At 39.6% G+C, this 11,759-nt stretch overlaps 1 protein-coding gene across 1 annotated transcript; it reads right to left on the bottom strand.

Moving 5' to 3' along the window:
- Window positions 1-3,975: 3,975 nt before the first annotated feature.
- FAM200C (family with sequence similarity 200 member C) lies at window positions 3,976-9,711 on the bottom strand. Its single transcript, XM_015245758.3, has 2 exons — window positions 9,300-9,711; window positions 3,976-6,430 (listed from the first exon to the last, which is right to left on the bottom strand). Exon 2 carries the CDS (start codon window positions 6,379-6,381, stop codon window positions 4,597-4,599), a length of 1,785 nt encoding a protein of 594 aa, XP_015101244.2. The 5' UTR covers window positions 6,382-6,430; window positions 9,300-9,711; the 3' UTR covers window positions 3,976-4,596.
- Between the last annotated feature and the right edge of the window lie 2,048 nt (window positions 9,712-11,759).

Genomic DNA, 11,759 nt, shown 5'->3' with positions numbered 1-11,759 from the left:
AGGCCTCCTGAAAATGTGGATAAATATTAGTACCAGGATAAAACGGTTAACCTGATAAAGGATGAGTCTCCAAAATTATAGGTTAGGCTTTCTGTTAATAGAAGGAAACGATACATAAGACCTGTGATTGTTCCTGAAATCAAGCTGATGCCATCACAAAAAACTCAAAACAAAAAAAAAACCAACAAAAGTCTCCTTTTCTGTTTATATCTATGAAAGGTTCTTTCTACTTATGTCAGGGCCACCAAAATTCCAAAATTAAGCAAATGAAATATGGCCTCTGTGGGGAAAAAAAAAGTTTCTTTAGGAAAAACTTGTCTGTTTTATCTTGTAGGGGAGAAAACTAAGGCTCAGGACACATTAAGTCCTGCTCTCCAGCCTCCACAAGCGTCCAGAATCACATAGTAAAAGGAATGGAGTCAGAACTTTCTCATTAGCCATTCATAATCATGGAATAAGATTGGAAACGAAGCATATGAAGTGGGTCTCTTGGTGGCATGTGATAGGAAGCTGCAAAAGAGGGAATTTGTTAGCTCATAAAACTGAAAAGTAAAAAAGTATGACTGTATTTAGGTGCTGAAGCAGTGTCGTAAGGAATCTGTCTCTTTCCTTGTCTTAGCTTTGCCTCTGCTGGCTTCGCGTCTGGTGGCTTCACCCTCTGGCAGCAAAGCTGATCAATGGAAGCTCCAGACTCCCATCCTGCTAGTTTAGCAAGTATCTTCCCCATTAATCCCAGCAGAAGTCCTGGAGCTGACTCTGATTAGCTGGGGTGGGGGTGGGGGCATGCAGACTGACAGTGGGGTAAGGACAGTTCCTTAAAGAAAAACAAGCGTGCTATTGAAAGAACTGAGTGAATGAATGAATCCGTGCTGAGCAGGCCAAAATAAGGGCTGGCAGGTCGTCAGATCTCTTGATTCCTATATGCTGAGGGCAGTAGAGTTCAACCTGCTAGTCAATAGCTAAGCTAGGACTGGAATCCATTTCTGAATTAGAGTAAGACTTAGAGCAAAGCTGTGAAACAGAAGGGAAATAACCTTAGGTTCTAGGGAGATATTCTCAGAAGATAAAGTACAAAATATGATGACTTTGACAGTTGCCTTATACTGCTGATTATATTAAGGTAGACTTTGAAAGCTTCCAATCTGACTTTTCTAAATGCTTGGCAGATATTAAAGCCAAGCTTACAGTATTTTGATATAATTTAGTGCTAAAAAGACTATACTATAAATATCCAGACCCTATTTTTTTTCAAACTGAGATATAATTCACATCATAGAATTCACCTTTTATAACTGTATGTCTATTTGGTTTTGGTTCCCATTAGATCATGTCTGAAAAGCTGACCTATCTACCTGCTTCAAGTGGCTTTTGGTGGCTTAGGAAAGCAGCCAAGATGTCAAAAATCCACGTGCTCAAGTCAACTTCAGGCAAAAAGCCCTTTATAGCTTCCCTTTCCCACTGTTTCCCAATGATTTCTTGCAGGCTGGTAGTTATTGGCTCCACCAGAGTTGTCACCAATTTTGTGCCAGTAGAGGCTCAAGTGGGGCATTTTTAATTTGAGCTACTAATCTCTTTTCTAGAGATACTTAAAATCAGGCATTTGGCAAAATCTGTAATGAGAGTTGTTTGCTTTCAACCAATCATGCACTGAGAGTGACATCTGCTGGCCATGAAGATTTATGCTGTCTTGACTCCCTTTTGCAATTTATCAATGACCTTAATTATATTGTGAAAATGTAAGAAAGACAATGATCTCTTCCGTGGGAGAAAAAGAAACCAACACATAGAACTTACATGAGCCAGTATATGTACCACTGTGGGAGATTCTTTAAAATAAAAAAAAAATCTAAGTTCCTCTTCTTTTTAGCAGACACTGCAGTCTCTTTCATTTGATCAGGGGAAAAAAATTGTTGTAAAATTTGAAAATGAATTAAAAGTTCAGTTAGCTATTTCCTTTAAAGTGTCCTTTGGTGGTGCAGCCATTGTGGAAAACAGTATGGTGATTCCTTAAAAAAACTAGGAATAGACTTACCATATGACTCAGTAATCGCACTCCTGGGCATATATCCAGAAGGAACCCTAATTCAAAAAGATACCTGCGCCCTAATGTTCACAGCAGCACTATTTACAATAGCCAAGACATGGAAACAACCTAAATGTCCATCAACAGATGACTGGATAAAGAAGTTGTGGTATATTTATACAATGGAATACTATTCAGCCATAAAAAACATAATGCCATTTGCAGCAACATGGATGTCCCTGGAGAATGTCATTCTAAGTGAAGTAAGCCAGAAAGAGAAAGAAAAATACCATATGCTATCACTCATATGTGGAATCTAAAAAAAAAGACAAATGAACTTAAATATAAAACAGAAACAGACTCACAGACATAGAATACAGACTTGTGGTTGCCTGAGGGGAGAGGGGTAGGAAGGGACAAATTGGGAGTTATATATAGAATAGATAAACAAGTTTATACTGTATAGCACAGGGAAATATATTCAAGATCTTACAGTAGCTCACGGGGAAAAAGAATATGAAAATGAATATATGTATATTCATGTATGACTGAAAAACTGTGCTGTATGCCAGAAATTGACACAGCATTGTAAGCTGACTATAACTCAGTTTAAAAAAGTGTCCTTTGGGTTTCTGTTTCAGAGCAGAAATGAATGAATTTAGTGTAGGAGGAAGTTCTAGTGGACCTAACAAAAGACTGGCTATCAAAGGTCACTTGCTTCTGGCGTTTCATCCTAGTCTTGCGCTTGTATGGTTAGATCCCTGGCTTCATACATGCTCTGCTCCCATCCCCGCTTCCTTCCTGTCTTTTTATATGCATACATAGTAAAGTTTATACATACTCTTCCAGATTTATTCCTGTATTAGTTTTGGAAATCTCCCCCTGCTCTTGATATTAGATTATAGTAGGAAAAATTAGGACTGACATTTTCTCACTATATTTTTAAAGAAAAGAAGGTATGTATTTATACTTATTGATAAAGCATTTTGATGGAAAGTGATAAAGTTTAGTTTTGTGTAGGAAATAGAAACTTCAATCTGTGTACTCAAGTGGCATCTAAATCTGATAGTCAGGTTCCACTCCCCTTCAAGTTTAAAAATTTTTTTCACTATTATGAAAGTTTTGTGATTACCCACCTTATAAATAAACTTTATGGGCACTCATGAGCCTTTCTATGTGATGAATTCCTAGAGGGAAAAATCCTCAGTCAAAGGGCTATGAATAATCAATAGAGGAACTAAAATTAGTATTGTCATAACGAAAAATGCAAGTTGTAGGAGGGGAGATGGATGTTTTATAAATTCGATCCTTTTATCTAGAGGCATCAACATATAACTTCTAAAGCTGATAAATCAAAACTGGCGTAAGTCTTTGGTATAACACAGTACTTAGCAACATGGGTGGAACCATAACAAGTTAAAGCAGAAATGGTTAAGGTAATTGGGCAGGAAGGGGGCTGCAGCTTTTCATTACAGGACTCTCTTCTTTCCCAGCCTTAAGCATACAGTACTTCTGATATAAAAACTTAAGTTTATTTAAATTTAAGAACATATCTAGCTAAAGTATCATCCAGAAAAGTATATTAACTTAGATAACCATGTGGAACTTTTTGGTGGCCCTGAATTACTATGGTGACGTCAGGTCAGTTTTTCATCATGGATATTCTGGCCCATTCAAACGTTTTGAACTATCTTAGAAACATACATATAGCGTAAGATGTAAAATAAGCGAGGAAGCTGGGGTAAAGGGAAAAATAAGTGTAGGAAAAATAAGATGTAAGAGGACCAAAGAGTCCATCAGAACCACCTGGAAAGCTGGTTAAGAATGAAGATCCTTGGTCCCGTCCCGGACCTGCTAAATCAGAATCTCTTGAATAGGGCTCTGGGATCTCCTCTTAAGCCGCCCTGACGACCTGGAGTCGGGATGTAATTTAAAAGAAGACAAAGAGCGACTACCAGGATATTAAGATGTTTATTAGTGTCACGGAATTTAGAGCACGGGAGCTAGAGGAATGGACACTGTGAGACTAACTCCAAAGAATACATTTAAAAATAAATCTTATATAAACTTGAATCATCCCTTCTCTCACTACAATACTTCATAGTCCGCTTCTTATTTCATTAACCTCCCCAAACCACCCTCCAGGAGACTAGAGGGCTCAGTCTGTCATTTCATCCTTTGACTTTTACTCTTAATGTAAAGATGCATATTCTGGGAAGTCTTCTCTTTTTCTCTTGGCTCTATTTGTAAGCAGCCTACTGTACCACATAGTGTGGATTTTCTAGTGCTTGGGTGTCTTTTTATGTATCACATCAACGGGTTAAACAGACACTTAGAAGAATCCTATGTATCAGCCAGGCAGTGGTACTTAATCTTTTCCACTGCTTGTGTTCTTATTCTCAAAACATATTTTCACATGTCTCATGTGAAAATTAAAAGTTAAAGATGCTGAATTTTTAAAACATAGAATTCGGTATATCATAAATATAAAAGGAAAGAGAAAGAATTACAGCTTAATTTTAAAACGGAATTATGAATATATTAAAAATTATACATTTAAAAAGTCTATCCGCTTACAATGACTTCTGCTGTAGCTGTAGTTTTTGCTCAATGATGTCTGAGAAGCGAGGAACCTTTTTTGAAATAGCCACACGGATGTCATCACTCACATTCAAGCAGCTTCTAGACTTAGTTTTAAAATGTAGAAGTGATGAGAATCCCAACTCACAAAGATATGTAGTTGCAAAGGGTATAAGGATTTCTAGAGCTGTCTTTGCCAGGCTTGGAAACACCGTGAACTGAGCACACCAGAAATCCTCAAGTTTCATTGTCTCAAACTCCATTAGGATCTGGCCACTAGCTCGTAACTCAGCAAGATCATTTTTCATTAAATAACCATCATCGACAAAATCCAGATTAAAAAGAAACGGATCCAGTATCCACTTGCTTGCCTCATCAAGATCTCCAACGGAAAAATATCCGTGGAAGAAGCTGCTCAACTGCTGGAGGTGCAGGGCTATTTCTGCTGCAATGTGTAACGCTTCACCGTCTGAGACGATGATTTCTTCAAGAAAAGGGAAGTTGGTAAAATTTCTTTTCTCAATTCGCTTTAGCCAAAATGGAAACTTCCTAACAAAAGCAGATAACTTCTCCCGAGCTGATACTGTGTTCATCCCAGTCCTCTGCATAGACGCACTAAGTTCATTTAGGTGTTTGAATAAATCTGCTAGGTACGCTAGGTGGATTTTAAACTCTTTATTTTCAAAGCCATCAACTAAATTGCTGCTTTGGTGGTGAAGAAACTGATTGATTTCTTCATACATCTCAAAAATATGAGTAAGTATCTGGCCTCGGGAAAGCCACCTCATTTCAGTATGGAAAAGGAGAACACTATACTCTATTCCAATTTCTTCAAAAAAAGCCTGGAACAGGCGGTGATTCGGAGCTCGGCCTTTGATAAAATTGATCACCCTCACCACAGTAGAAAGAGCATCTGTCAGCTTTGTAGGCAGTGTCTTCGTGACAAGCTCATGAGGGTTCAACAAGCAATGTGTGATCACGACATGCGGGACTTCTTTTTTCACACAGGCAACAAATTCTGAATTTTCTCCTAGCATAGAAGAGGCGCCATCAGTACAAACAGAGCCACATACGTCGAGCGCTATCTTATGCTTCAAAAAGAAGTCTCTGAATAGATAGAACACGTCTTTTCCTTTCACTGTTAACTGCAGTGGTTCACAGAACAGGAATTCTTCTACAATCTCTCTTTCTTTTATGTATCGCACAAATGCCATTAGCTGACTGCAGTCCTCCATGTCCGTTGTCTCAGCAAGCTGAATCCCCACCTTAAGAGGACTGGCTTTGATATCTTCTAGGACTTGCTGTAAGATATCCTGGCTCATTTCGTCAATTCTAGAATGGATCACATCATCTGATAAGGGTACCTGCTGAAGCTTCTTTTGTGCATCTGGTCCCAAAACTATTTGTGCTATCTCCAGTGCACAAGGTTTCACTAACTTTTCAGCTATTGTATGCGGATTCTTCTCCTTGGCACATAAATACGCAAACTGATAGGATGCTTGTAATAAAGCGTCCTCCTGAGATGCGACTCCAAATGCTTTCAAGGTTTCACTCTGATCAGACGGCGCTGGCATATGTTTCAGGCTGTTGAGATCGTGCCCACCTACGCCACCATGCTGTCGGTTAAAATGGTCTGACAGTTTTGATGGTCGGAGGTCAGCATTTGAAAATAGGGAGTTACACAATACACACTGTGGGCGCGGAGTTCCATCGGCTTCCGTCGTACAGGTGAACCAGTAACGAACATAGTCATCATCCCATTTGCGCTTCTTCGACATGGCACCCCAAAATTCTCAGGCAGTTTCCCAGAGATGTCGTAGATTTTTGCTTTGGGAGTAAAATATAACCCAGGCATTAAAAACTAGTGGCTCACCGAATTAAAACAAAGCCTCATCACATGCCATCCTGTCATCTGTGTACGTGTCAAGAAATACCCTGTAACACGTCAGTTCGGAGCAAGCCATGATGGCATGACAGTCCAACTTAAATCTAAGAAACTCAGCTAAAGCCCTGGAATAGATGCCTTGCCAGTAGGGTGTATATGGGAGACTCGCGCTTATGCAAATTGTGAATACCCTTAAGTCCTCTCCTGGTGAACTGCAGTTACGCCTTAATTTGTTTTCAGTGATGTATGTTCCAAACAAACCTGGTACATTTTATATCCCCGGAAAGGGCATCTCACTACCACCCCCTCCTTCCGTTTGAGCCAAGGATGTAGGCACACACCCAGTTATGAACTAGTGAATAGAGGAGGGAGTAATTCACTAAATACTCCAAGGAAGGGCAGGTTTGGACATGGTGGCTAGTTCTTTTTAATCATTAAGGATTAAACAGGTCTGTAAAACTATTTGCTCCTTGAGTGGCTTTGACTCCAACTCAAGCAGAGGATTTCAAACAGGTCTGACTAAGCCACCCTTGACAGAGAAGTGGGAATCAGTCCGTGATTCCCACTGTCCATACAGAAAAGCAAAACAAGTTGATCACTGAGACTTCCGAGAAATTTCTCTAATAGAAGGAAACCCTTAATTACGGCAGGACAGGATGTAGAAGGCAGTGGTCCTCCAGTTTAGTAAACGGAGGAATCATCTCAGTCTCTTGCTAAAATGCAGATTTCTGGGCCCCACCCCCAGAGATTCTGATTCCCCGGCTCTGGGGCAGAGGTCCAAAATCTGTAGTCTAAATAAGCATTTTAGATAATTCTTATGAACAGTACATAGAACAGTCATCTTTAAGAAGGGACGCCCATCACAGTCACTGGGAACCCCTTTGAAATTATACGTGTCAATGTACCACCTTAGAACTAATAGATGATCATGTCCAGAAGTAGGACAAAAGAGGACAAAAACTAAATAAAGTCGTCCAGGTGGCTGTGATACACATTCTAGTAAGTAGACAGATTGAGAGGAATGAAACACATCGGCAGGCTTATCCCTAGCTTGCCCATATTCTACATCGCTAAGTAAACAGTCTAAATGCTTTAACAGGCATTTACAATTTCTGAGTTGATGACAACGTCCTGTGAAAGCTGAGGGACCTAAAAAGAAAGCCTTTTTCTTCTTTTTCTCCCTTCTGAGCAATCAGCAAAGGTATAATCCACAGATAAGCTCAAACATACCTTAGAAAACAATTCTATATCTCAGAGAAGTAAGTGATCCCCCACATTTCCAAAGTTCTGTGCTACAGAACGTGGCTGAATAATGTAGCAGGGGTCCATCTAAATCCAAATGTCCACACTGGCCATTAAAAAAAAAGTCACAGTAAGTAAGCCAAGAATATTTATTTAAGGCACTGCTTTCTAGCGGCTCTGCCAAGAATAACTAGCTCTAAAATGTACTTCGGTGTAACTAATAAGTTGATTTGCCATATGGTTATCAGCCAGTTTAAATTGAAAGATGTCTGCCTATCAATAAAGACAATTGGAAGTTTAGTTATCTTAAGGTTTCTTTTGTCAAGTGATGGGACTATGGGCCAACTGTGTTTAGAATCTCTCCTGATAAGAGTAAAATTATAACATCAGCATGAAAAATGCTTACCTTTCTGTATTCTGTTATGTATGTTTTAGGGGGCAGAAGGAGTGAAGGAAAAAGCTTTCCTTCAGTCTCATTAGAAATTCTTACAGGACCAGTTAAGAGCCCATTCCTATCCACTCAATGCTACTCAAGTATATTTTAATTGAAATCTACCTGTTTGGAACAAAAGAATTTTTAGACAAATTCATTTATCATATTCTTCTCCATCTCCCTCAAAAAGGGAGAATAGGTAGCAAGAATTTTCAAGATCCTCAAAGATGAACTTACTGCCCAAAAGACTTTCTTGTGTTTTAGAATCTCACAATTTTCACTTGTTCCTTTGTGGTATTTAGCAATCACAATATCCTAAAATATGTAAACATTAAAAAAGCATCATCTTATTAAGGAATTATTGTTCCTTGAAACAGTGTGATAATCGTATGGTTGTGTTAAAAAAATAGGTCCTCATTTATTAGAGATACAGTCTGAATTATTTAAAAGTGAAATGATAAGATGTCTGGAATTTCCTTTGAAATGCTGTACTTCAGCACACACAAACATACACAGAAAATGAGATAAGACTGGCCTTGAGTTGTTAACTGTTGAAGCTGGATGATTGTACACACCGTTACACCATTCTCACTCTATATATGCTGCAAACTTTCCATAATAAACAGTACAATAAACAAAAACGATTATCTTATTAAGATAGACCTAATTCGTTTTTAGAACGATTCTTTGAGTTTGTTGAGACGAAGATGCAGAATGAAAGACCAGATGTAACAGAGTAAAAACGTTTTGCAAATTCAGAAAGGGTAGATATGAAACTATCAGAATTGAGAGAAAAACCAGTCGGTTACAAGTGAACGTTCACATGACAAATATTTGGGGAAGGCTACAACATCTATGTCAGCAGTGATAGCATCAAAGTGCAGCTGTAAACCTAAAACTCCAAAGCAAACACAATCCAAGTTGTACCTGGCCACCGCCTAGCCAGTCCATGGTAGGTGCGGGTGTGCGGGGAGGCAGAGGATTTAACCATTACATTTTACAGTTAAAAGCAACAGCCAGGAGAAAAGGGATGGGAATGCACTAGCTGGGCAAACGCCTGGGATCCTGGCTTTGCACTCAGAAGCTGGGACCTATCCAAGCTTCAGTTCCTCAACTGAGATGACAATAGTACCTACCTTACAGGGTTGTTGGGAGGTTTAACTGTGAGCATGCATGTAAGAACACCAGCTCGTAACGGGTAGGGCCTGTTGGTGTATGATTAAGGACGGAGCGTTTAGAAGGCGGCCCGGGCGAGCTGAGGCCGCCGGCGGCGCGGGAAGAAGACTCCGCTCCGTCTCCGCCCGCCGACTCCGAGCCGGAGCCGCAGGCCCCAGGGATGCTCGGGCTTCCTTTGGGCGCCCGCTTCAGGCTCCGGTTCGCTCTCCGCTCAGGCTGGGGCCCTGCCTCCGGGCGCTGGAACTGGTCTAGGCGGCGGTTCCTGGGGTCTAACCCCGGAGCAGGAACCTGCGGACCGCCGGGAAGCAGAAGCAGCCGCAGCGCCCTCCGCTCCAGCCGCGCCGGGGCTCCATCCGGGTTCTCCCGGTGCCTTCCCGCCCGCAGCCTGGGCGAGGCGGAGCCCGGCACGCAGGCGCACTAGCAAACGGCCGGGCGCTCTGCCGGCTTGAGTAAGGAGCATGCGCGCTGGCCCTCGCTTCAGCTTGTGTACGTGGAGCTAGGAGTTTTTAGCTTATTGTGTCTGCCAGGAAGAATGAATCGTAGAATCTCAGGAGTGGAATGTCTACATAGTTCTACTTTTTAACATTCAAAGCAGTGGAAATAACATTTTTTATTGTGTCAGGCTTTGCGCTTGGAGATTATAAAGCATCAATAATTAACCATTTTCTATGTGGTATCAATGAGGAAGAAGAGAAGGAAGCTCATTCTACTCCCAAATTGAACATTCAGGCAAATGGGACAAGCTGTAAATTCCATTAAGATACTGACGGTAGAGGATGAGCCTGTGTCTTCTTGCCTGTGCAGGTTGCCCCTCCTGCCTCATAAATTAGAGCATAGGGATGAATTTGATAATAATCATCATCCACCTTAAAGAAAAGATTTTTAATTTTATTTAAAATTCTTTTTAACAGCAGACTCTTAAAGTAATAAACCCATATTAGAGAGATTTCAAAGAAAAATCTCAAAGTATAAACTAGAAAACGCCAAGAAACTAACCTAAGCCCTCTTTCCTACTGAGGGTATTTAATGAAATGACTTTTTTTTTAATTTTTAAAAATTAATTTTTTATTGATGTATAGTCAGTTACAATGTGTCAGTTTCTATTGGACAGCACAATTTCCCAGTCACGCATATGTACACATGAGTTTGTTTTCATATTCTTTTTCATTAAAGGTTATTATATTGAATATAGGTCCCTGTGCTATACAGAAGAAATTTGGTTTAAATCTATTTTTATATAAGTGGTTAATATTTGCAAATCTCAAACTCCCAAATTTATCCCTTCCCAACCCTTTTCCTTCAGTAACCGTAAGATTATTTACCTTGTCTGCGAGTCTGTTTCTGTTTTGTAGATGACTTCATTAGTGTCCTTTTTTCTTTTTTTTTTAGATTCCACATATGAGTGATATCATATGGTATTTTTCTTTCTCTTTTTGGCCTTCTTCATTTAGAATGACGATCTCCAGGTCCATCCATGTTGCTGCAAGTGGCATTATTTTATTTTATGGCTGTGTAGTATTCCGTTGTGTAAATATACATCTTTTTTATCTGGTCATCTGTTGATGGACATTTAGGTTGCTTCCATGTCTTGGCTATTGTAAATAGTGCTGCTACTAACATTGGGGTGCATGTATCTTTTCAAATTAGAGTTCCCTCCAGATATATGCCCAGGAGTGGGGTTGCTGGATCATATGGTAAGTCTATTTTTAGTTTTTTGAGGCATCTCCATACTGTTTTCCATTATGGCTGCACCAAGCTGCATTCCCACCAGCAGTGTAGGAGGGTTCCCTTTCCTTCACAGCCTCTCCAGCATATGTTGTTTGTGGATTTTTTAATGATGGCTCTTCTGACTGGTGTAAGGTAGAAACTCACTACAGTTTTGATTTGCATTTCTCTGATAATTAGTAATATTGAGCATTTTTTTTCATGTGTCTTTTAGCTATTTGTATGTCTTCACTGGAGAATTGCTTGTCTAGATCTTCTGCCCATTTTTTTTATTGATTTGTTTGTTTTTTTAAGTTGTATGAGCTGTTTATATATTCTGGAAATTAAGCCTTTGTCAGTTTCATCATTTGCAATTATTTTCCTTCATTCCATAGGTTGTCATTTTGTTTTGCTTATGGTTTCCTTTGCTGTACAAAAGCCTTTAAGTTTAATTACCTTTCATTAGTTTATTTTTGCTTTTATTTCTGTTGGCTGGGTAGACTGCCCTAGGAGAACATTGCTAAGATTTATGTCAGAGAATGTTTTGCCTGTTTTCTTCTAGGAGGTTTATAGTATCTTGTTTTATGTTTAAGTCTTTAAGCCATTTTGAGTTTATTTTTGTGTATGATGTGAGGGAGTGTTCTACCTTCATTGATTTATACGCTTCTGTCCAGTTTTCCCAACACCACTTGCTGAAGAGACTGTCTTTTCTCCAT

This window comes from Vicugna pacos, chromosome 3 (genome assembly GCF_048564905.1).
Source record: "Vicugna pacos chromosome 3, VicPac4, whole genome shotgun sequence".
Taxonomy (NCBI): Eukaryota; Metazoa; Chordata; class Mammalia; order Artiodactyla; family Camelidae; genus Vicugna; species Vicugna pacos.
This window is presented reverse-complemented; position numbering and strand designations above follow the sequence as displayed.